The sequence below is a fragment of the Geotrypetes seraphini genome, chromosome 8 (assembly GCF_902459505.1).
Source record: "Geotrypetes seraphini chromosome 8, aGeoSer1.1, whole genome shotgun sequence".
Taxonomy (NCBI): Eukaryota; Metazoa; Chordata; class Amphibia; order Gymnophiona; family Dermophiidae; genus Geotrypetes; species Geotrypetes seraphini.
In genome coordinates, this window is record NC_047091.1 from 118,752,742 (window position 1) to 118,779,140 (window position 26,399).

General features: G+C 42.0%; 1 protein-coding gene across 2 annotated transcripts in view; it reads left to right on the forward strand.

The window, feature by feature from the left end:
• ANO8 (anoctamin 8) overlaps positions 1 to 26,399 on the forward strand; it is a 53,425-nt gene that overhangs the window by 3,553 nt on the left and 23,473 nt on the right. For both annotated transcript variants that reach the window (XM_033956328.1, XM_033956329.1), the window contains exons 2-7: positions 17,677 to 17,787; positions 20,073 to 20,205; positions 21,112 to 21,250; positions 21,778 to 21,874; positions 24,844 to 24,960; positions 25,281 to 25,408. In XM_033956328.1, coding sequence (XP_033812219.1) covers positions 17,677 to 17,787; positions 20,073 to 20,205; positions 21,112 to 21,250; positions 21,778 to 21,874; positions 24,844 to 24,960; positions 25,281 to 25,408 — 725 coding nt within the window. The remainder of the gene's footprint in view (positions 1 to 17,676; positions 17,788 to 20,072; positions 20,206 to 21,111; positions 21,251 to 21,777; positions 21,875 to 24,843; positions 24,961 to 25,280; positions 25,409 to 26,399) is intronic.

Below are 26,399 nucleotides of genomic sequence, written 5' to 3' on the forward strand. Positions count from 1 at the left end.
AACTCAACCATGCTCCTTCCTGTAATTCTTGACCTTGACTTAACACCCAACCGTTGTGTATTCTCTATGCCAGAGGTTCTCAACCAAAGGGACGCAGACCAGTACCGGGCCATAGGCTGTGCCAAACTGGGCTGCACAGAAAGAAAAAAAATTGTATTTTATTTCCGTTAGTTTGCAAAGTATTTTATTTTGAAAAGTGACCACTTCCGTCTGCCTCTTTCCTTCACTTGTCTCAGTTGCACTTTTTGTCGGTAAGCCCACAAGCTAACCTTAGCAAAAATGAGTAAAAACAAACGTTACTGGAGAGCTTCTTTGAAAAAAGGGAAAGACCCAATGATGACACAGCAGAAGACTCCAAGACTGCCAACAAAAAGAGAGCTGCATTTAAAAGAAAATACCAAGAGTCCTACTTAAATTACAGATTAATTGCAAAAGAAAATACCAAGAGTCCTACTTAAATTACAATTAATTGCAACAGGTGATTCATGTGCTCCAAGCTCAAGTCACCACTGACAACACATTTCAGTAGCACAGAATGGGTTGCAAAACTTGCTTACTTGTGTGACATATTCAACCAGCTCTATTATCTCAATCCTGCAAAAAAATGATCACAAATGGGAATGGATGTGTAGTAGACTGGGAGAGATTCTCAGAAGACTGTGTTTGTGAGCAACTAGCTAAATGAAAAGTAGACAAAGCAATGGGGTCTGATGGGATACATCCGAGAGTACTCAAGGAACTTGGAGAGGTTCTGGTTTCTCCGTTATCTCATCTTTTTAATGCTTCCTTAGACTCCGGTGTTTTTCCCAGAGGACTGGAGAAGGGTGGATATAGTCCCTCTGCACAAGAGATTAGGAATTACAGGCCGGTTAGTCTGACTTTATAGTGAGTAAACTAATGGAAACATTTCTTAAGCGGAGGATAGTGAAATTTCTAGAATCGAATGGACTGCAGGACCCGAGGCAAGTCTTGGTTTTATGAGAGGCAAGTCTTGTCAGATGAATCTGATTGATTTCTTTGACTGGATATGGGAGGTGTGCTAGATGTAGTGTACTTGGACTTTAGCAAAGCTTTTGACATGGTGCCACATAGGTAACTGATAAATAAACTAAATGCATGTGATATGGGCCCGAAAGTGACAAACTGCATTAAAAGCTGGCTGCCAAAAAAGCAAACAGGATGCTGGGAATTATTAAAAAAGGGATGGTTAACAAGACTAAGAATGTCATAATGCCCCTGTATCACTCCATGGTGCGACCTCTGGTCTCCTTATCTCATGAAAGATATAGTGGCGCTAGAAAAGGTTCAAAGAAGAGCAACCAAGATGATAAAGGGGATGGAATTCCTCTCGTATGAGGAAAGACTAACGGTTAGGGCTCTTCAGCTTGTAAAAGAGACAGCTGAGGGGTGATATGATTGAAGTCTACAAAATCCTGAGTGGAGTAGAATGGGTACAAGTGGATTGATTTTTCACTCCGTCAAAAATTACAAAGACTAGGGGACACTTGATGAAATTACACGGAAATACTTTTTTAAAACCAATAGGAGGAAATTTTTTTTTAACTCAGAGAATAGTTAAGCTCTGGAACGTGTTGCCAAAGGATGTGGTAAGAGCGGATAGCGTAGCTGGTTTTAAGAAAGCTTTGGACAAGTTCCTAGAGGAAAAGTCCATAGTCTGTTATTGAGAAAGACATGGGGGAAGCCACTGCTTGCCCTGGATTGGTAGCATAGAATATTGCTACTCCTTGGGTTTTGGCCAGGTACTAGTGACCTGGATTGGCCACCGTGATTATGGGCTACCGGGCTTGATGGACCATTGGTCTGACCCAGTAAGGCTATTCTTATGTTCTTAAGTGGAAAGAGACAAAGGGCAGTGGTAAATGGAGTTTGCTCAAAGGATAAGGATGTTGTTAGTGGAGTGCCACAGGGATCTGTCTTTGGACCGGCTCAATTTAACATCTTTGTGAGTGATATTGTGGAAGGACTGTCTGGAAAAGTTTGTCTTTTTGTGGATGATAGATACCAAGCTCTATAATAGGGTAGACACTCCAGAGGATGCAGATAACATGAGGCAGGATCTAGCGAAGCTTGAAGAATGATCAGGGAATTGGCAGCTGAGATAAAATGCACTTGGGCTGCAAAAATCCAGGAGAACAGTATAGTATAGGAGGCGAAGTACTTCTGTGTGCGGAAGAAGAGCAAGACTTGAGGGTGATTGTGTCTGATAATCTTAGGGTGGCAAAACAGGTAGAAAAGGTGATGGTCAAAGCCAGAAGGATGCTTGGGTGCATAAAAAGCCAGTAGGAAAAGGGAGGTGATAATGCCATTGTATAAGTCTCTGGTGAGGCCCCATTTGGAATATTGTGCACAATTTTGGAGATTCCCCCACCTTCAAAAAGATATGAAGAGGATGGAGTTGGTCCAGAGGGCTGCTACAAAATTGGTTAGTGGTACTTGTCATAAATTGTATGGAATTGTATGGAATTCCCTACCAAATTTTATTAGAAGCGAAAAAGACCTTATATCATTTAAGAAAATGTTAAAAACTTTTCTATTTCAAGATGCATTTGATATATGAAATGACATACTAAAATTCCCTACATCATATAATAATTTGACAAAATTTTATTAAATCCCTTCCCTCCTTATTGTTTTTTCCCTTTTATGTAAATTTCAACAAATAACGACATTGTAACTTTTCCCCCTCCTCCCTACTAATTCATGTCTGTCTAGATTTTAACAATTTTTAACTTTATTTAAGTTACTTTGACTTTTTTCGTCAATTTTAATACTATTATTAGTAAACTGTTTGTTTTATGTCTAACCTGCCTAAATTGTATGTTAAACCACCGTCTGGTGGCTTTTACTATGTACATCGCTTAGATATTGCGATAAGCGATTCATCAAATGCCAATAAACTTGAAACTTGACATACTTAGAGACCTTAATATGTAGACAATCACATTTCCAATTTACTGATTTCAACACCAAACTACAGAACCTTCAGGAGGGAAATAAAAACCAGGTTGTTGAAGAAATATGTCAAGGCAAACTCCTGATACAACCAATTATCCTCACTCCATCACCAGACTCCAAATGTTACAACCGATAGCTTCCCTGTAATCTTCTGGAAATGACCAGAATCTCTTCCTTTTGTAATCTGCCTAGAACCTCAAGGAATTGGCAGAATAAAAGAAACTAATGTAATGTAACGTATACTCTGGAGGAAAGACGGGAGAGAGGGGATATGATAGAGATGTTTAAATAGCTCCGTGGTGTTAATGTACAGGAAGTGAGTCTTTTTCAAATAAAGGAAAACTCCGGAAGGAGAGGGCATAGGATGAAGTTAAGAGGTGTTAGGCTCAGGAGTAATGTAAGGGAGAGTGTGGCGTAGTGGTTAAAACTACAGGCTCAGCACCCTGGGGTTGTGGGTTCAAACCCACGCTGCTCCTTGTGACCCTGGGCAAGTCACATAATCCCCCTATTGCCCCAGGTACTTTAGATAGATTGTGAGCCCACCCGGACAGACAGGGAAAATGCTTGAGTGCTGAATAAAAAACATTCTGAGCTCTCCTGGGAGAACGGTATAGAAAATTGAATAATGAATAAATAAATAAAAGAAAATACTTCTTTATAGAAAAGGTGGTAGATGCATGGAATAGTCTCTCGATGGAGGTGTTGAAATGAAGACTGTATCTAAATTCAAGATAATATGAGACAGGCATGTGGGATCTCTTTTGAGAGAGGAGGAGATAGCTTATGTTGTGGATGGGCAGACTAGATGAGCCATTTGGTTTTTATCTGCCGTCATGTTTCTATGTTTCTAATCTGTCACTTCAGAGAAGAAAGACAACTGTCTTCAAGTTGGCAGATAAATTGGCTGCATTCAAAGCCAAACTGGAAGTACAGGGATGATGAGTGAACATTGAGATTTTTTTACATGTTTCAAACATTAGCAGGGATTTTGGAAGAAACTGTTCCTGGGCCTTCATTCTCCCAACTGGTGCATGATCACCAACCACAAAAGACCCCCGAACTGGGAAGGAATGGATCTGCAACCCATTTGTGAACAAGTCAGGTGAATTTGTGCTAGAAGAGGATCAAATGCTTGGGATAGCAAAGGATGTTGGCCTTAAAAGTATGTTTGAGATAACTTCAAATCTCCATACGTTCTGGATTAAAGTCAAGATGAAATATCCTGAGATGGCCACAAAAGCATTGAAAACCCTGCTTCCATTTCCAACATCCTATCTTTATGAACTGGGATTTTCTGCAGTGACAGCAACCCAAATGAGATTTCGGAGTAGACTGGACATAAGGAACACACTTCGGGTGTCATTGTCGCCCATCACCCCCAGATGGGACCATCTAGTTACAGGGAAACAAGCTCAGGGCTCCCTCTGATTCTGCATTATAGTGAGTTGTATTAATATATTGTATTTATTACAATGTATTAATAATAGAAATAAAGTGCATAATATGAAATGTAATAATTACATTTATATTATATATGTAATAATTAAATTACTGGTATATATTATGTACTTCATTGATTATGTGCTTGAATCCCTTCCCCCCCCTCGGGTCTATGGAAAAATTGTCTTGCATCAGACCAGTCCGTGGTGCAAAAAAGGTTGGGGACCATTGCTCTATGTCACTATTCTATGAGAATATTGATTGGAGTTTGGGATTTCACAGCTGCCTGTAACTGGTGCCTCAATATCATGAGGATAATAAAGTGATATGTGAGATAAATTATGTGGTTATGAAGCTCGTTCTCCAAAGAACTTTCATGCTTCCCTCCTCCACCACCACCCACTGGGAAAAATTATTTTTTTAATAAGGATCTTACATTTTAAAAAGCAGAGATTAAATGATTGCTGAGGGATCCACAGAAGATGGTGAGGGTGGAATTTGAATCTGGCTCTCCAGCTTTCCATCTGAGTGAAAATTACCATATCTATTCTAAAATAGATATGAGGTATAACCTTCACATATACACTCTAACACATACTCGCTACATGGTTACCCAATACATGTTCACAGATAAGGACTGTTGAGCCCAGTCTACCTGGTTTTGGCTCCCAGCTGTGCAAAATTTGCAGGTTTTCATTGTTCTAGCTGTGGCTCCTAAATAAGATTGAGGGGAAAAAAAGAATTATTTTTTATTTAACCCAAGAGTGATGTGTACTAGCAGAACTGTGTGTGAGAGTCTCTGTACTGGAATAGCAAGGGGTGCTGCAAGGCAGGAGTGAGGTACACTGGTATGTGAGGAGTCTCAGTACTGAACGAGCAGAAGCTATAGGGCAGAAATGAGGTAAATTGGCAGAGCTGTGTGTGGAATAGCAAGAGGGTGCTGCAGAGAAGAATTAATGTGGGCTTTGTGCAACTTCAGTTCATATCCTGCTTATAAAAATCGGCTTAATCAGCTTAAAATGCAGGCTCAGGAATCTGGCCTCAGTGAGAAGAAGCATTGCCAGTGTACTGCCCACCACTCATACACATTCTCAGACACCTCCAGATGGCCTGTTATGTGGGGTAGGATCCCTGTGTCCTATAGCTGTCCCCAAATTCCTCTCTCTGGAGCCTGGACCCTCTCAAGCCAGCATCAGCCCAACAGATACAACAGCACTCAGATAGAAGTTGATAGAAGTGACTACTGCCATGTTCTTACCCTGCTCATGGCATCTCTGATAACTGAGACACCTAGCATCTGCTACTTTTGCTTGGCAGTATTAGCTGTGCCAGGGGAGCAGGGAGGGGCTAGAGTGTTCTGATGTGTGGGCTATCTGCGCCTGGCACTGAATAAAAATGGGTTATTGTTTAGTTGAAGGCAGCTATTGCCTTTGTATGGTTTGAATGATTTAAGTGACCTTTCATGGAAAAGGCACAGATCAAGAGTGTGGGTCCTTGAATTGGTAAAGGCCAGGCCTGTGATGGTGCCCTGCTACGAGATGCACACTCTTGCCAAGGTTTCAGAGCTCTGCCATGTCTGCTGGAGATTGGATTTAATGTGCATCATTCGCAGGCCAGAGAAGGGAAGCTGCAGCTTAGCGCTAATCATTCTCACAAATGACTTTGAAACCAGCTCCAAATGCAAACTACAGCGGATTATGCTAACTGTTCTCTAGCTTTCTCTGTTCCGGAATGCTAGTGCTGAGGAATGTTCCGCTAGACTGAGGGATTGAGGTTGTCACTTTCTAGCATTCCAGTTACCCTTCATTTCCCCTGAGATCATCCTAGAGTTTCTGAGTACTGCAAGTTTCCCATTCTTAGTCCATGCCTGCGTGGATGTCCAGCCACACTTTGGAAGACAGGCTAAAAAAACCTGTCTGTTCAATGGACTGTGCACATGATCAGTTCCACACCCACATCTGGTCTGGAATGAAGGGAGAGATTTTCCAGTGAACAAGGCTAGAGGTCCTAATATTTCCAGTGGTTGGAAAAGGCTATATGCAGAAATCTGACTTCTTAAAGCAGCATCAAAACCAGTTAGATCTCTCGCTGCAGTAGCTTGCCTATATTCTGAATTTATGCCATCCTTGATGACCTTGTTCTGAGGTCACCTGTATTTTCATTCTAGTTATTAAACCTATTTTAGCACTTTGGAATAAGAGGTGTGCACGTTTAGTTATGGACAGATTCACGTGTTAAACTCTCCTGCCCTGAGCTGGCTTTGATACTAGCTGTGTTGTATTCTTGCTTTCCATTCATCATTGAGCTGCCTGTGTGGGCGTTTGAAAGGTGATGCTCCTGATTTTCTTATATTCATAGAGGTGGGAGATGAGTGAAACAGAGGAGCTTTCAAAATTGTTAAGCACTGGTTTGGGAGCTAGTCAGAAATGAAAATATAGGCTTCTTGGGGGGGGGGGGTTGTTTTATTTCACTGGCATCTGAATAGGGTCTTTCCAGCACCACTTCCATTAAGCCCCTCATGTCTGACCTATGATGAGAGGCTGTCTGATGCCAGAACCACAGTGATTTTAAACTGCTCACTACTATTATACCACACTGCTTAGGGAAGGGAGTTTGTCATTCACAGGGTGGACAGAAAGTTATTCCTTCGGGGCAGCTATGGGGCAATTTTATAACTTGGCACCAAGAAGTAGGTGCCAATCCTATATCAGCACTTAGGTGCACCTAAGCTGTTCTGGAAAGTCATATTAGCTTGCCAAAATTTAGGCATTTTAAGTCAATAGCTGGTGTAAGTTGGCATATCTAGGAGTGGTGGAGTAGGCCTAAGAACTAGAAGAGCTGGGTTAATTTCCCACTGCAGCTGCTTGGGACTTGGGAATTCATTTAACCCTCCGCTGCCCCAGGTACAAAATAAGTACTTGCATATTAGAGGCTAATCAGATTTCGGTTTTAGTTATGGTGCTGAAGCGGGCCCAAAATCCTTGTTCTGCCCAGTTTCAGTTTTGGCCAAAACTGACCATGTGTTTTCAAAGAAAGCCCAAAATTTGTGCTTTGCCCACCCCTTCCCCTCTAAACAAGTTGTATCTCTCCCCACCCACCTGTAGATGCACCCCTTGGACCTATCTTACAATCCCCAGTGGTCTAGGGGTGTAGTCAAGGTAGAAGTGATCCTTAGTCATTCTTGCTCTTGCTGGCTTTGCTCTCAATATGTCTGCCATGGCAGCCATTTTGAGAGCAGTGCTGATATGGGCAAGAGCATCTGGGAATCACTCATGTCCTGACTATACCACTAGACCATCAGGGATTGTAAGGTAGTCTGGGGGCGGGAAACTACTTTTTGCATTCTTTTTAATGTGTGTAATGTGATTGCAAATAATGCAATTATGATTTTGCATAGTAGTTTATATGGTAAATAGAATGTTCCACCAGACATTTGGGAAAACCTAGACATGTCCTCTTTTTAGAGGACTATCTGGGTGGCCGGAGGGATTTCCAAAACCCAGCAGTTTGTCCAGGTTTTGGAAGTCCCTGAAACTTAGGACCATGTCTGGAGGCCCTCTGCGCATGCTTGGATGTCAACACAATGACATCATACACGCATGCATGCATGTGATGTCATCGCATTGATGTCCACACATACACAGAGGCGCTCTAGACCTCAGTGAAAGGAGACAGGAGGTTTGGTTGGGGGTGGAATGGGGCAGAGCTGGGGAATGGAACAGGGTGGGGGGGGCCTCTTTTTTTTTAAAGAGGAAATCTGGCAACCCTACTCCAAATAAATGCTTTTGATACAAAAGTTTAGCAGGAATTGAAGTCTGTAAATTTGGGATGATAAGCTCCTTAGGAATTAGCCTCTCTATGGAGATATAACATCAGCTATCACTCCAAATGTGGCTCAAGGTCAGCCATTATAAAAGCTCTATGGTTCTTAGTTTGTTTTCATTAGTTGAGGTCCACGTGTGTAGAAGCTATTTTGCTTGGAGGTAAAAATATGGTCTTTCATTATTTAAATTATTACATATTTCTAGCTTGGATACTTTAGGTAATTCTAAAGAATTTCCAGGCTCTATTAGACATGATGAAAATGCCGTGTTTTAATGAAACTTATGGCATGCAGTAAACACTGACGCATGCTTACCACAGGTTAAAAATCACTACTGCGGGGTATGCTCAAGTGTCCCACTGTAGTCCCATGCATTCAAAAATAAATATTTAACATGTGGAAAGCTGGGAGAGTGTCTGGGGGCACGGAGTAAGCATGTACTGTGCTAATTGCTGCGTGCTAACCAATTAGAAACATAGAAAAAAAAAGCGGCAGAAAAGGGCCCACCAAGTCTGCCCATTCCAAGTATCCCCTCCCCTGAATTTACTCCCTTAAAGATCCCACGTGAGTATCCCATTTTCTCTTAAAATCCGTCACGCTGCTGTCCTTTATCACCTGGAGTGGGAGTCTGTTCCAATGATCCACCACTCTCTCGGTGAAGAAGTACTTCCTGAAGTCGCCATGAAACTTCCCTCCCCTGACTTTCAGCGGATGCCCTCTGGTGGTCGAGGGTCCCATGAGCCAGAAGATATCATCTTCTGACTCGATGCGTCCCGTGATGTACTTATACGTTTCAATCATATCTCCCCGTTCTCTTCTTTCCTCAAGTGAGTACAGCCGTAATTTCTTTAGTCTTTCTTCATACGTGAGATCCTTGAGCCCTAAGACCATCCTGGTGGCCGTTCGCTGAACCGACTCGATCCTCAGCACGTCCTTTCGGTAGTGTGGTCTCCAAAACTGAACACAGTACTCCAAGTGAGGTCTCACCATGGCTCTGTACAACGGCATCATAACTTCAGGTCTCCTGCTGACGAAACCTCTGCGGATACATCCCATCATTTGTCTTGCCCTGGAGGTGGCCTTCTCCACTTGATTGGCAACCTTCATGTCCTCGCTAATGATCACTCCTAGATCGCGTTCCGCCGTGGTCCTAATGCATAGTTAGCACACTAGTCCTCACCGTATAGAAAATGTGTCACACACTAATGGAGAAATTAATGCATGGCCATATATTTATTCAGCTTTTTAGCCTATCTTCCCAAAGGAGCTCAGAACAGGTTACAAATCAGGTACTCAAGTATTTTCCCTATCTGTCCCAGTGGGCTCACAGTCTATCTAATATACCTGGGGCAGTAGAGGATTAAGGCCCAAATTCTGTAACCAGCGCCTAAAGTTAGGCACCGATTTCGGAGGCGCCCAACTAGATAGGCGCCTATCTAAATTGAAGAACAAGCTCAATTAAGCTTTTTAATCAGCACTGATTGAAACATAGGCGCCTATCAAGAAAGCGCGATTCTGTAACAAGGCGCCTTCAAAAATTTAGGCAGCCTTCAAAAAAAAAAAATAGACGCTATCGCATGTTAGGTGTGGGCGTGGCTACGTGTTGGGCGCCTTCTTACAGAATCGCCGCTCTTAAGTGTGCTTAAGCACTCGCATGGGCGCCTAACCTTTAGTTGTGCCTAGAGCTGGCCTATTGGGTGCCTCCAAAATAGGTGCCGCTCAGCGCGATTCACTAAACAGCATCCAATTGTATTTGAATCGCGCTGAACAGTGCCTAATTAGGCGCCTAACTTTTGGGCACTTCTTATAGAATTTGCCCTTAAGTGACTTGCCCTGGGTTCCAAGTTTTATTTAAAAATTTCTATCCTGCCCTAGGGAGAACCGTCAAGTCGGCTTACAATCTAAAACATAGTGAAATGCAATACAATATATAGAATAGCCACACACATGTTCAAAACATAATAAAACAACATAATATACAAAACTCATACTAAATACATAAAATTAGGGTTTAAGGTGGGGAAGATACAATCAATTCAAACAAAGAAAAAATTAACTCTAGGGATATTCTTCTGTTTTTCAAGACACTAATAGCGCTACCCGTTAAACCTGAGAATATACATCAGAAAAGAGAGAGGTTTTGAGATTTTCCTTAAACTTTTCAACAGAAATCATTGATTTAAGTGCCAATATTTTGGACCGTTAATGGAGAAGGTAGTGTCTCTTACGTGTATAAATTGTACGATGGAATGATAAGCAATTGCTTATTTCTAGATCTCGGATTTCTGCTCTCTATATAGGGGTTCAACAACCATGTTAAATATGGTGGCTCATCTGTACCTAGAATGTAATAAAAAGTAATTTATTCAGTTTCAGGTGTTACATCGTGCTTATTTTACCTGAGTCCAACTTTTTCACTCGGGTTTAGCAGTATCGCCGCAATGTGAGAAATGCTCCCGTGCTCCTAAGTCCTTTTTCCATGCCTTTTGGAGCTGTTCTGTGTTCCGGGCCTTCTGGAGACGGGTGATTCATTACTTGGAGCTTTTGTTGGGCCGCTCTATACCTCTTACTCCGGCGGGGTTTTTGTTGGATAAATATGAGGCTTTTCATTTTCCCCCGGGGGTGGGTCGGTTATTTTTGCGGAAGGCTGGCTTAGTGGCTAAGAAGATTATTTTGGGGGAATGGGTTTAGGATAGGGCTCCTTCTTATTGTGCTTGGTGTAACCGCTTGCATGCTCTGATGCTGCTTGAGAGGGGTCGAGTGCGTTATTCTTTGCGTCAATCGAAGGTTTTTTTTTGCAGGTATGGGGTCCTTATATTTACTCTGTCCCCTCGGCCCTGCAGTTTGATTCTTAATACTTTGCCTATTTGATTCCTGAGTGGTAAGGAGTTCATGGCCTTGGGGTGGCCTCCTCCTGGTTTTTCTCCGCCTCTGCCCCCCCCCCCCTCTACTTTTTTTTTTTTTTTTCTTTCTTTCTCCTCTTACTTTTTATTCCTTTCTCTTTTCTCTTTCTTCCTCTGGAGGTTCATTTTCTGTTTCTTTGGGGCTCATCAGAGTCCAGGGCCCTGAATGTTATGCTTCTGCTTATTGCCTGTTCTGTCCTCCCACCTTGGATGTACTGGATGGGGTTTTTATTTTCCTTTTTTAAAAAAAATCTCTTTCTCTGTTCTTGTTGTTGGGGGGGGGAAGGGGAGTGGTGGGTTGGGAGATGGTGGGGGAGTTTTGGGGCTTGGGATATATTTGCTGTACGTCCTTTAGTGCAACCGTGTATTCTTTGTTGTACTCATTTGCCTTTTTTGCCTCTGATGTGCTCCATCAACCACTTGTTTCCAGTACACATCAACCAGACTGCGGGTGATAAGCTCTGTACTTTTTCATTTGTATGTTTGACCTTCTTTAATAAAAAACAGATTTATACTAAAAAAGTAATTTATACACAATATGGTATTATACAGGGAGCCAATGAACGTTTTTTATGAATGATGATATGTGATTGAATTTATGAAGGTTCAAGTTCAAGTTTATTAAAATTTGATTTACCACCTTATCATTTATTTCAAGGTGGTTATACATTTTAAAATAGGGCAGAAACAGATAATATAATAATAATAATAATAACTTTATTCTTATATACCGCCAACAATCTTGCGACTTCTAGGCGGTTTATAATAGAGAGAAACTGTAAGTAAGTATAATGTAACATAACTTTAACAAAATAAACATACACGATTAGATAAAAACAATGACATACACGACTGGACAAACGGGTACGAGTGAAAAAGAAGGGGAGAACTACAATGATGAAAGAAAAATAAGATATTAAAGGTATAAACAAAAGGGTGGGGTTAAAAACTTTGATAGCTGTATTTTGGATTATCTGCAATCTTTGAATATCCTTCTGACGTAATCCTGCCTAAAAAGAAGTACAGTAATTGATTTGTTGGATAACAAGGGAATGAACTAGGTTATTCAGAGCCTCTGGAAATAGCAAGGAGAGAATCGATCTAATCAAACGCAGTTTAAAAAAAAGGAGATTTTCACGACCCTTGAGATTTGTGACTGATGTGATAAGTTTGTATCCAGAATTACCCCTAGTATTTTTGTACTGGTTACAGATGGAATTGGGGTATGACCTAATTTGATCTGTAGTGGCAAGACTATTGGATCACAAGGAGCAGCATAGGATTTGAACCCACAGCCTTGAGGTTGCAGCTCTTAACTACTACGCCATTTTACCACTGTGCTAAAAGCGGCTTCAGCACGTGGGAAAACCCCATGCTGAAGGCAGCACTGGCCACTGTTTAGCGCAGCTTAGTCAAAGGGCCCCTATGTGAAAAGAACCTGCAGTGATTGTTTTCCAGCAAAAGTACTGGTTTACTTATAGCATTAGTAGGGAAATTATATTACACTTCTCCCTCCGTATTCGCTGGGATAGGGGATTAACAGACCCACGAATAACTTTTTCATATGTTATTCGCTGTTTTCTATTAAAAGCCATTGTGGATATGGTGAAACTGTGAATAATATGGTAGGAGAGGCAAAACACGATGAAGAAAATGCTGGGAATCGGCAATTTTTTCTGTGCACGCTGGAAATCGGCGATTTCTCTATGTAAGCTAATATAATTTGGGGGAAGGGAACCGTGAATAATTGAAACCGCGAATACGGAGGGAGAAGTGTATTATATTATTCATTTGTTTTTATGTGCACCGCTTAGTTTAAGCGGTTTATAATTTTTTTTAAATAAATAAATATTGCAATGAAATTAAGGGCTTTTTACGAAGGTTCGCTAGCGGTTTTAGCGCACGCATCGAATTATAGTGCGTGCTAGCCAAAAAAACCACCACCTGCTCAAGAGGAGACGGTAGCGGCTAGCAAGCACGGCATTTTAGCGTGCGCTATTCCACGCGTTAAGGCCCTAATGCGCCTTCGTAAAAGGAGCCCTAAAGTTTATATATTAGAAAATAATTTGAGAATCATATTGCTCTTGATTGTAATGTTTCAGGGCATATAGTCCTCACAGTGCATCAGGCTGGTATGATGTGTGCAGTGTAGACCCATGTCTGGACTCCTTTACCTATATATATATCATGCTAGTCTTTAATCCGTTTTATAACTAATACAAAATGGGAACATCTCAGTGCTACTTTCTCTTGTTATTTGTGTACAGTTTGAGTTGTCATAACAAGCTGGTTATCAGGATTTTTTTTTACACATTCTCACAAGCTCCTGTCTCGGAGGATATTTAACTATAACTGCATTGACTTGTGGACCTAAACGTTCCAGACTTGTTGAGAAGTTCTTGTTAAAATGACTCTCCCGATTCTCAGCATGACTTTATCTCAGATATATGTCTTCCATTGGGGTCTATCTTCTGCATTCATAGTTACATGCATTAGGGAACAATTTAGCAGGATATCTCTGATGACAGCCAGCACAGTAGCACCCCTCAATGATATTTACAGTGGAGGAGCTTTCAAAAAACCATAACATATTTCTTCACAGGTCTGAATTGAAAACACACACACTTAAAAAAAAAAGTTACAAAGCCATCCTAGTGGTTTTGGTATCTTAACTTGGTGACTTATTACAGAAGTTTTTATGGCACAGTGGACTGTGGGTGGTGATCCTTCATGTCTCTCTTTGCAGCCTCAAGTGTTCAGGTTTCTGTATTGTATTCCCAAATCTCAGGCTCAGACACCCAGCAGAAGTACAGAATTGACTTGCTCTGTATAGAGTCACTGCCTCCAGGACTCAGCCACTGTAACTGATAGGGGCTGAAAGACCATCACATGCCTGTTAGGTCATGTAAACAACTTACTTGGGCAGAAGGTGGGGGAGAGGAGGAGAGCTGCAGAGAAAATTGCTGATGAGGAAATGAAACTAAGCAGAGAACCCCCCCCCCCAATCCTGGGAAACCCTTGATATTGGTTGTGGAGGGGGGAGGACCTCTTCATTGCCACGTCCCATTCTACATCCTCCATGCTTAGCCCCACTAGGGCTCTTGTCCAGCTATTTCTGTCCCCTTATGCATTCCTGGGACAATCAATCTTTATGCTCAGGAAGATAATTTTAAAAAGAGGGGGCAAAGGTCATAAGAAAATATATGTACTTTATTCCAAAACAATTTTATAGCATAGGAAGGTGGTCTAGAAGTAAGAACAATAGGTGGATTTGCAGTGCCAAGACCACTGATACTTGAAAGTACTGTATAAGTTTGTATAAACTATAGTTAGCAAAAAAAATCAGCTAGCTCAGCACCTTTGCTCTAATTCTAAAAATTGTGCATATCCAATTTGCACATGCAATTTAAGTAATGAGCCAATTAGCACCAATAATTTGACACTAAAAATCAATTATCGATGCTAATTGACATTAACTGAAATTTGTACACACATTTTTCAAAGTACACAGACTCTCTGTTAGCCAGAATTCTCAAGCAACCAGAAAAAAATCTAAGAAATACTTTTAAATAAATATGAAATACTAAGAAATACTTGAAATATGAAATCTTAGAAATACTTTAAATAAAAATGAAAATAAAATCAATTTATGGTGGAAATTTAAGTGTAAACTTGGCACGCCACACCCATGCTTTGCCTACCACATGTCTGGTAGTTTGTCTGAAACAGTTTATGGTATGGCATAGTATGGGATATAGTATTGGATAGGCCTATTTTTAATAGTAATGATCAAGCAACCAGAAACTACATTTATCCGGCATCTTTCAATCCCCGTGGGTGCTGGTTAATTGAGAGTCTACTGTACCTGATTAGATTTTTGGCCATTACTTAAGTCAATTTAATTGTTTTGTAAACCACTTTGAATCCTTTGGGAGATTTAGCAATATATAAGACACAGCATTAGATTTTTAGATGCCTGGATTCATGGATAAATTTTACGTGAGAATCTGAAAAGGGGGTGTGTCCATGGGAGGGGCATGGGCGGATCACGGACATTCCTGGAATTTATGCACAGTTTTATAGAATAAGGAAGATATCCAATGGCACAAGAATGTACAACAGGTTTTAGTTGGTGTAAATCCTCATGCCCATATTTAGGGTTACCGGACGTCCAGATTTTTCCGGACATGTCCTCCTTTTGAGGACATGTCCAGGGGTCCGGATGGCTTTTTAAAACCCGGCACTTTGTCCAGCTTTCCTTCACATTGTGTCGGGCAGCGTGGATGCCACGCGATAACATCACGTGCGCATGATGTCATCGTGTGACATCCGTGCATGCGCAGATGTCCTGCCTGACGAAAGCAGACAGCAGGGGCAGGATTGGGGCGGGGCTGAGGCAGGATTGGGGGTGGGAAGGGGCGGGGATGGGTAGAACTGGGCAGGTCTAGGGGGTCCAGATTTTCCAAACAGAAAATCTGGTAACCCTACCAAAATTGGACACAGATTCTGGCACCATATGCTATACTATAAACAGCACCCAACTCTGAGTTTCCATATTTACAGCATAAAGCTAATGAATGTTTGGATTTGTAAAAATTGTATTAATTAGTATATTTGGACTGCACTTTTATACTGTATTTTATATGTATTTTAAGATATATGTTTTGTGATCTGCTTTGGGTTGGATTATGCATGACATAGCATAACATCTGTTCAAATCATGCTTCTAACTCCAAACATCTTTCCTGCTTAGAATTCCAGAGTACAAATTACTCACCAGGCCCAGTTCTCTGAAACATAAAAATGAAAGTGCCCCCAGCTGATGACACCATAGCTATGCTTAAGAGTGCAGAGGCAGGAATTATGTCATCAGTGGTATGATAGATTCTTGCAATATATTAGCAGGGGAAGTCAACACAAAGCACACTTCTAGATGGGGACCAGAGTTTTCATATCCAAAATCTGTAGGAGGGTGCAGTTCTAATCTAATCTAATCTAAACCTTAGGTTTGTATACCGCATCATCTCTACATTCGTAAAGCTCGACACGGTTAACAAGAGTTAGGGTAGAAAGGAACTCCAGTGGAGGGAAGAGGCAAAATGAAGAGAAAATTTAGAGGACTAGAATAACCAGAGAGGGAGGAGGAGTTACATATTTGAGAATAATCAGGTTTTCAGTTTCTAAGATTTTCTGGTTTGCTTTTAACTCTTGGGAAACCCCTTGTCTTGATTAGCTTTGCTTCTTCTCTAGGAATTTCTGAATATTTATTTCTGGGGGATATAGTTGCATGGCCCAGCTTTTCTTCTGCTGCTTTAGCTAATTATTTTCCAATACCACTTTAAATCCTAAGGGGGTTTCAGCACAAGAGAGCATAATCCAAGCAGACTTGGGAGCGACATCAGCAAATATTTCTTCAAGGAAGGGGTAGTTGATTCATGGAACTGTCTCCATGAAAGTTGCGGAGGTTAAATCGGAAAAGAATTTTTAAAAGCCTGGGATATATGCAGAGGATCCTTAGATGTGAGGATCTGGTACAGTTTGAGGGGTGGGGCTCTTTGGTGTTCTGTGTTGTGCACCGCAGAGCCTGCCCCATCTCAGGCTGACCTGGAGGTATAGCCTCAGATGGGGCAGGCTCTGCGGTGCTATTGCTGGAGTGATTTCTTAGATCTGAAATCTTGAGGGTACCATCTAAGATGGGGTAGGCTTTGTAGTTGTGGTAAGAGCAGATAGCGTTGCTGGTTTTAAGAAGGGTTTGGACAATTTCCTGGAGGAAAAGTCCATAGTCTGTTATTGAGAAAGACATGGGGCAAGCCACTGTTTGCCCTGGATCAATAGCATGGAATGTTGCTACTCTTTTTGGGTTTTGGCCAGGTACTAGTGACCTGGATTGGCCAACGTGAGAATGGGCTACTAGGCTTGATGGATCTTTGGTCTGACCCACTAAGACTATTCTGATGTTCTTATGGAGTGATTCCTAGATTTGAAATCCTGAAAGTACAGTCTGAGATGGGGTGGGCTGTCTTGCATCAGGAATGGGTGGGCTCCATGGCCATGAGCTCATTTTCGCTATCCTAGTTTGTGTTTCTTATTTTGTAAGTAGACAAAGAACAGCTGGCTTTATCCTCTCCTCTTCTGGGTCACCAATTAAGGAAGGTTTTAACTTCTTATTTAGTTTCATTTCCTGTGACTGGGCAGCACTGTAACCAGCTGTTTTGTGAGGGTAGTGGTAGTGTAACTGAAGGATTTCCCAATAATGGGGGTGGGGAAGCTTGTTCTATGCTGAGTACAGCCTTCCTGATTTCTTCCCCTGCCTGAAGGAGATAACACCCCCTCCCCCCAGCAAGGGGTGAGCGTATAAGGTATTATCTCAAGTGTCACTATCCATTTATATCTAGGCTGGTTGGCAGTCTGCATACAAGCACACGCAGACTGTCTTGGTCTCTCTTTTTCTTTTTCTCTCTGTCTCTTTTTCTCCTTTCCCTTCTCGCTTCTTCCCTATCTCCTTCGTAACCTTTCCTGTGGGTTTCCTTCCAGATAAACTCTTTGGCAAGAGGCTCCTCCAGGCTGGCCGTTACGTCATGTCTCACAAAGCCTGGATGAAGACGGTACCGACAGAAAACTGTGATGTGCTAATGACATTCCCAGGTATGATTGGGGTCCGGCAGTCCTTTCTCCCCTTCATGGGTGTTCTCTGCAGTGAAGAGTTTCAAAGCATCATCACTGAGATGTTGATGTATTTTATCACACTAGCCACATTAGCATACAAAATAGAATAAAATATCACATGCATATGAAAGAACTCGTGGTAAATCTTATAATATCCAAAACTCATGAACCCACTCCAACTCCTGTCTTACCCTAAGGTACTGAAACAATATGCAATAAGTGTTAGAAATGACTTGGTCACATCATTAAAGACCAACATCCTTTCTAAAATGCCATGTGTATAGATTTATTTTCAAACTCCAGATGAACTTGCTGCACTTCTTCGAGGGAGTAAACAGGCAGATAGATAAGGGCGAGCCGATATTGTATATCTGGATTTTCTGAAGGCATTTGACAGGGTCCCGCATGAATGTCTACTTCAAAAAATTGCGAGCCATGGAATCGAGGGTGATATTCTATGTGGATTAAAAACTGATTGGCAGATAGGAAACAGAAAGAGGGGGGGCAAATGGACAATACTCAGACTGGAAAAGCGTCACGAGTGGAGTTCCTCAAGGTTCGGTGCTTGGGAACGTGCTCTTCAACCTATTTATAAACGACCTGGAAACTGGTACAACGAGCGAAGTGATTAAATTTGCGGACGATACAAAGTTATTCAGAGTGGTGAAGACGCAGAAGGATTGTGAAGACCTGCAACGTGACATAAACACGGTCGAGAAATGGGCCGCCACATGGCAAATGAGGTTTAACATAGATAAGTGTAAGGTGATGCATGTCGGTAACAAAAATCTTATTCATGAATAGAGGATGTCTGGTGTGGTACTCGGAGACACCCCCCAGGAAAGAGACTTGGGAGTACTGGTCGACAAGTTGATGAAGCCGTCAGTGCAATGTGCGGTGGCGGAGGCGAGAAGGGCAAACAGAATGCTAGGAATGATTAAGAAGGGGGATCACGAGCAGATTGCAGAAGGTTATCATGCCGCTGTACCGGGCCATGGTACACCCCCACCTGGAATACTGCGTCCAGCACTGGTCGCCGTACTTGAAGAAGGACACGGTACTACTCGAAAGGGTCCAGAGAAGAGCGACTAAAAGGGCTGGAGGAGCTGCCGTACAGTGAGAGATTAGAGAAACTGGGTCTCTTCTCCCTTGAAAAGAGGAGACTGAGAGGGGACATGATCGAAACATTCAAGATAATGAAGGGAATAGACTTAGTAGATAGAGACAGGTTGTTCACTCTCTCCAAGGTAGGGAGAACGAGAGGGCACTCTCTAAAGTTAAAAGGGAATAGATTCCGTACAAATGTAAGGAAGTTCTTCTTCACCCAGAGAGTGGTGGAAAACTGGAACGCTCTTCCGGAGGCTGTTATAGGCGAAAACACCCTCCAGGGATTCAAGACATAGACAAGTTCCTGCTGAACCAGAATGTACGCAGGTAAGGCTAGTCTAAGGGCCGCCGCGGGAGCGGAGTGCTGGGCATGATGGACCACTGATCTGACCCATTCTGCAGCAATTCTTATGTTATTTACCTGAAACTTGCACAGAAACATGATGGCAGATAAAAGTCAAATGGCCCATCCAGTGTGCCCATCCGCAGCAACAATTATCTCTTCCTCTCGCTAAGAGGTCCCAAGTGACTAACCCAGGCTTTCTTGCAATCAGACATGGTCTCTGTCTCCACCACCTCTACCAGGAGACTGTTCCACGCATCTACCATCCTTTCTGTAAAAAAGTATTTCATTAGATTGCTCCTGAGCCTATCACCTCTTAACTTCATCCTTTGCCCTCTCATTCCAGAGACACATAAGTTGAGACAAGATGATTTTGGGGGTGCGCAACAGATCTATGAATTATGGTGGGAGTAAAGGGAGAGATGTGTAGGTGTGACCCAGAACGAAGGTGTGTGTGAGGGGGTGAGGTAGGTGGCAAGGTGGCCCACAGTAGAGGAAAAGTTCTCCCCCTCCCCCTCCTTTTATACTATATAATTCATCCCTGACCTCCCCATGTACCAGTTTGTTACACCCAACTATGACCATAGCAACTACTGTATGTATCCTACTACACCTAACTGTGACTATAGCAATCTCTTTATATATCCTCCTACACTATAGATTGTAAGCTGCCCTGAAAGTTCTCACCAAGGCGCGGGGTAGGAAAAACCTAATGAACTTGGAGACTTGGCGATGGTGCAAAGTAGTTACCTAGTAGGTAAAATACTTCACAATTGTTTCACTTTCCTCTGATTACTGCTGCTTCTCTCCATAGACTCCACAGACGATCACACGCTACTCTGGCTCCTGAATCGCATGCGACTGGGGATTCCTGAGCTCATCATGCAGATCCGACATCATAAGAATACCAAGGTCTATGCGTTCTTTGTCACAGCCACCTATGAGAAGTATGTCAGCCCTGACACTTGTCCATAGCCACATTTGTTTCTCGCCTTCCTTTTTGTATTGTTTGGGATGCATCATCCTCTCTCGCTAAATACATCCAGTGAAAAATGCAGGGCAGGAATAAGGTGCTGGGTTTCCTGTGAGGTTAGGGTGAGGTGCTTTGGCAGAGCTATACAATGGGGGGTCTCAGTATTGGAACAGTAGGGACTGATGCTTGACAAGAGTGAAGTGTGTTTATGCCCATTAAAGTACACTGCAGAGCAGGGCCAATCCAAACATTAAGGAAGACTAGGCAGTCACCTAGGGTAGCAGCTTCTTTGTAGCAAAGGGTAGCTGCAGTTGTAGCGAAACAGTATGTCCTGACAACCACACAAAACTCAAAGAACAATCAGCACATATATTAACTTGAATTTTAATAGGATTTTTGTGTCATGATCATGACTGTTGAGTTATTAAAATTGGTGGGGGGGAGGGGGGGCGGCACTGTAGGCTATAGGCCTGAAAGTTAATTGAGGGGTGGATTAAAGCTGAAGGTTTGCTTAGGACGCCCACCATACTCCACTGACCCTGCAGACACAGCACCATTTATGCACACACAGGAACTCGTTTGCTCCACAGCATCATAGATTTTATGGTTTCCATCAGTTTGGACCCCAGAGGAAGGTCTTTCCGACCGAAACCCGGAAGGTGGATCCCCACCACAATCTCTTTCTGTGTATTATTTGAGATGACATACTACTGTATCAATTAATTTGACGAAGAACTTGTAATCAAGATCATCGCTTCCAAAGTTTTTGTTGTTGCGTTTGCACTCTTTTTCTCTCCACTGTGAAAGTCTGTTTGGTGACCTTTTTTGTTTTGTTTCGACGATGTATCCATTAAAGAAGCTGGTCTATTTACATTGACAGCTTGCTGCGAGGTGCAGAGGAGATGGGCCTTCGGAAGCCAGTGAAAGCTGAGTTTGGAGGAGGGACCCGTAGTTTTTCATGTGAGGAAGATTACATTTATGAGAACATTGAGAATGAGCTACACTTCTTCACGTCTCAGGTGAGCATTTCCACAGTGCTACTTATATTGTGGTTGTCCATGGAAGAATAACACTGAGGTAGCTTTAATAATGCCTGTTGACATCAGACACCTGTTTTTCAATGCTAGGTGACATCATAAAGAACCTGTGTTTAACAAAGGGAGGGCAGTTTTAACAATACCTAATGACATCACAGAACACCTGCTTATCAATGCCTGATGACACCACAAAGCACCTGTCTTTACTTTTTACCAATGGCTTTAACAATGCATATGACATCACAAAGCAGTTCAAAGAGTGAAGAGTCTCTTAGTGATGCATTTTTTGCGCTTTTGAGAGTTTTAGGAGTTGCATAAAGGTTTAGTGTCCTGCAGGATGTCGTATGGTAAATAAGTGGCAGAGCAGTGCCGAGACTCCTTGTTTTTGCACCTGCTGGTAAGAGATGTGTGTTACAGAGACACCCCCCCCCCCAGGAAAGTGCCCTGTTTCCCTCCCAGGAGTCTCGGTGGCTAAACCTTCTCTTAACACAACTGTTGTAATATTGCAGGAGCGACAGCATATTATCAGATACTGGCTAGAAAATCTGCGAGCGAAACAAGGGGAATCCTTGCACAATATCCACTTCTTGGAGGGACAGCCAATCAGTGAGTCACATTCGTGCCGTATTCTGGCAGAAGAGGCAGGGCTACGATTTAATGTTTAATTTATTACAGCTTTCTTCTACCATTCTGACATATTCCCCCAGATTATATATATGGTGCCAAAAATTGGGCACCGAACTAAGATGTACACCCAATTAAATGGGCTACTGTGCCAATTAGTGCCAACAGTTAGGTTTGAATTTGCATACACAATCCCAAAAGGGAGTGTGGGCATGGAAGGTTCATGGGCAGGTCTGGGGCATTCCTAAAATTTGTGCACAGTAGTTTGCCGATTCGAATCAATTCACTGATTCACTTTGGTGAATCGATTCGTTGTCTGAGAAAATTGGACTCACTGATTCAGCAACTAACCCCCCCCCCCCCCTTCCGTGAGACCTGACATACTTCCGAAGCCTCCTAAAGCAGCAGTGGACAGTCAGCAGCAGCATTGCTCTAAACAGGTTGCTCTGTGTCCTGCCCCGCTGAGGCCTTCCTTCTTCCGTGTCGCTGATGACATCATTTATGGCATGGCAGAGGGAAGCCCTAGCGGAGCAGGCCACAAGTAGCTCGTTCAGAGCGATGCCACTGCTGCTTTAGGAGACTGCGGAGGTATGTCAGATCTCACGGTGGGAGAGTCGGTGGGGTGCTGCTGCACAGGGGGATGGGAGGGATGGAAAGCTGCTATACAGGGGAATGGGTGGGAGGGGAGGAAAGCTGCTGCTCAGGGGGATGGGAGAGGAGAAAAGATGCTGCACATGGGGGGAGAGAGGAAGTATTGTTGGAAGGGAGAGAAGAGATAGAAAGAGGTGAGGGGGGAAATCCTGCATATGGAGAAGAGAGAGGGAAAAATGTTGGACATAGGGTGGAGGACAGGGAGAGATGGTCTAAAAGACAGGAGCATTTTAGATTGGCGCAGAAACAAAGGTAAAGCATTCCATAGTGCCGGGCCCTGGACAGAAAACATAGACTTACGATTCCCCGTAAGCCTCACCACTGCTAAAGATGGAACCCCTAAACTCGAGCTATCTAAGGACCGTAACCCACACGAAGGACAATAAAATGCAAGTTAAAATATTAAGAGACTGCTACACATTATTGTGCTTCAAAAATAAAAAAAATTGACAATTGTAACATTTCTCTCTTATTGTCTTACCTCCTTGAGGCCACTAAAAGGTCCCAAAGTCGAAACTGTATTTCCCTGAACCATGATGTAACAGTTTGTTAAAAGTTCCAGAGCCTTCGGAGTAGACCCTAAGTTTGGGGCATAAACTTAAAAGGGAACCCTAAAGTCCACTGATGTGTGTTCTTTAGTTTCAAGCATGCTGAGGGACCATGTGGCATGAGGTTCCAGGGCAGCTATCCTGGGTTCCACCCACTAATGCCAAACCTGTTTCCAGGGAGGGTTCTTTAAAAACCGTTCAACATTGTCACTGACTTCCAACAGTGTTCAGAGCCGGATTGAAAAGCTTTGGGTTGTATGATTCCCCTGCTCTGAATGTACACTGTCTGCGGTAAAATAATAATTTATTTTTGTATACCGCTATAACAAAGGTTCAAAGCGGTTCACAACAAAGGAAAAAATACATACAGTCAGTATAGATAAAATATGTATTAAAACAATCAATTAAAATTGGAATACATCAATTAAAATGCAACAATTCACTTAGCACTTGGGGGGGAGGACAGTATTGTTTGAATTCTGTAGTTCCTTGTGTAAGTTTGTCAAGTCAAGTTTTTCTTAAAATTTGATTCAGTCGCTTATCCAATTTCTAAGCGAGATACAAATTAAAAAAATAAAAGGGAAACAAAAACAGAATTGCGATAGACTTAATTACACATTTTGGTGGGCAAACTGATGTTCAACTTATAAGTATGAGAGAATGAATTTCTGAATGTTTAGGACATAGTAATGCATTCAATAAGGTGTGGAGTCCATTGACTACATATATAGGGTCACATTAGCTGACGTACTTTTTCTTATTAGATTACTTCCTTGCACATCCAGGGTTGGAGGGAGGGAGGGAGGATAGTAATATTATGTATGGCATATAGTTTATGGAAAATATAGTTAAAAGTATATATTTCAAATTATTGCTAGTTAAGGGAAGGGGGAGAAAATGTTTGTATGTGTAAAGTGCTTTTTCTGATTTGCTCTTGATAATTCATTGTAGTGCACTGTTATTATTTAAAAATCAATAAAGAATTAAAAAAAAAAAAAGAAAGAAAAAGAAAACAACGCCAATAACAGGATAATTAAAAGAATTTAAGTGAAACAACATCAAATAAATGGCGTACAATTTTGACAGACAAACATGAGACAAAAAGGAAGCTGGGTTGGAACTACAAATTATACAGGAAAGAAAGCCAAATAAGGGACAAACAAAAGAAAGGTGAACATTGCTACTTGTTTCTTTTGAGGAATTTGAAGAATGATAAGAGTGAAAAAATCAAATATGCACCAGTCTTAATTTTTGTGTGTTGCTTATAACCTAATGTTAAGGATAGGGCGACTAACAATATTGAGAATAGAACAGAATATTCGGGTATTTTTGATTTGAGCCTTCTGCAGGATTAGGTGTCAGTGGATCACCATACTACTACTACTACTACTACATTATTTCTATAGCGCTGAAAGATGTACGCAGCACTGTAAAGTCCCTGCTCAGAAGAGCTTACAATCTAATTTAGACAGGACATTTCAGGGTTGGGGAGATTATGGTAGAGGAAATGATACAGTGGGTATAGGTATCTGACAGCAGTGAGTGGGAGTTAAGAGTTGAAAGCAGATTCAAAAAAGTGGGCTTTTAGCTTGGATTTGAACGATTCTAGAGATGGAGCACGACGTATTGATTCAGGCAGCATGTTCCAGGCATTCGGTTCCGTCTCCTGTGAAACATGTTTATGGTGTGTATTTGGCTGTATGATATGAAACTATTCCTTTACACCTTTTCTCCTCCCCTGACCACTTGCAGTTCCAGAACTGATGGCCCGGGGAGTGATCCAGCAGGTCTTTCCCATCCACGAGCAGAGAATCCTGAATCGACTGATGAAGTCCTGGGTCCAGGCAATCTGCGAGGCACAGCCCATAGGTACTGGTGCTCCCTGGCTCTCAGTAGTGTATGACATTCCTAGGGTGGGGTTTGGAGGGGCATGTCTAAGGTCTAAAATAGTTCTACAAGCATGAAGGCATTTTCTACCCCATCCTAAAGCATTATAGAAGTTGTGGACTTGTGTTTTCTGTAGCACAGATCTCATAATGCGTTTGTGCTTTCAGCGGCTGCTCTCTTGCTTAACTGGGTTTATTTAATGGTGGGTCTCTCACATCCATAGCAGGATTTATTTCTTAATTACCTGCCTCTTATTTGCTGTAATAGAGCTGTAGCTGAGCTTTCTCCTCTCTGTTTACCAGATGATATCTGTAGTTACTTTGGAGTGAAGATAGCCATGTATTTTGCATGGCTGGGGTTCTACACATCTGCCATGGTGTATCCCGCTGTCTTTGGCTCTGTGCTCTGGCTCCTCACAGACTCTGATCAGGTAACAACACAACTGGGGGAGGGGACTTAGAAGAAGCTGGTATGTGTCTGTTTGGGTTGGGGGATGTGTGCTCACACAGTGAGCATGTATGTGGAGTAGGATCCTCCCAGGGTTTCTGAAAGAGATTGAGGTGTAATATTCAATTTTTGGCACCTTGTGCACAAGCCCCTCACTTGCAGTAGGGCATCTGAGGTTACAGGTTTAAAATAGCCATTTTTCGCTGACCTTTACTGGTATGTGAAAAAGTCTGTCATCTTTCAGCTAACATCAGACCTGGCAAGCGGTTCAGACCTTTCATTTTCTGGTCACCTTGAATGGTTAGGAAGCATCGATTTCTTTGAATGGTCAGGACTTTCCTATTGACTATTCCATAAAAATTCTGGGAGTGACATTGGACCGATACCTTACTTTAGATGAACACACAGATTTATTGGTTAGAAAATGTTTCTCGATATTATGGAAACTCAGAACCATCAGAAAATATTTTGATGCAATATCATTCTGTTTATTGGTTCAATCTTCCATTTTAAGCATGCTTGACTATTGTAACATCATTTATCTGGGAACTTTTAAGACTCTGTGACCCTTCAAAGACTCTGAGTTATTCAAAATTTGGCAGTTCGATTGATTTTTGGTTTGAAAAAATGGGAACATATAAGTTCCTATTATCAAAAACTACACTGGCTGCCCCTGCAAGCAAGAGTTTTGTTTAAATTTTTTTGTTTTGGTTTCTCATTTTAATTTGGATTGTTCTATTAGGCCTACACGTAGAATTCATATGTTCACTTATCCAACAGTAAAGGCCTGTCGTTATAAAAGATTCCTGGACAGAACTCTTGCTTTCCAGGCAGGTAAATTGAATGATTGGCTGGGTAACATTATCATGCACTCCTCATCCTATTTTAGTTTTAGAAAATCAGTAAAATTGAAATTGTTTAATCGATTTGTAACCTAAGAATTTTACTGTTTTTATTTCTTTTATTCTGTATGC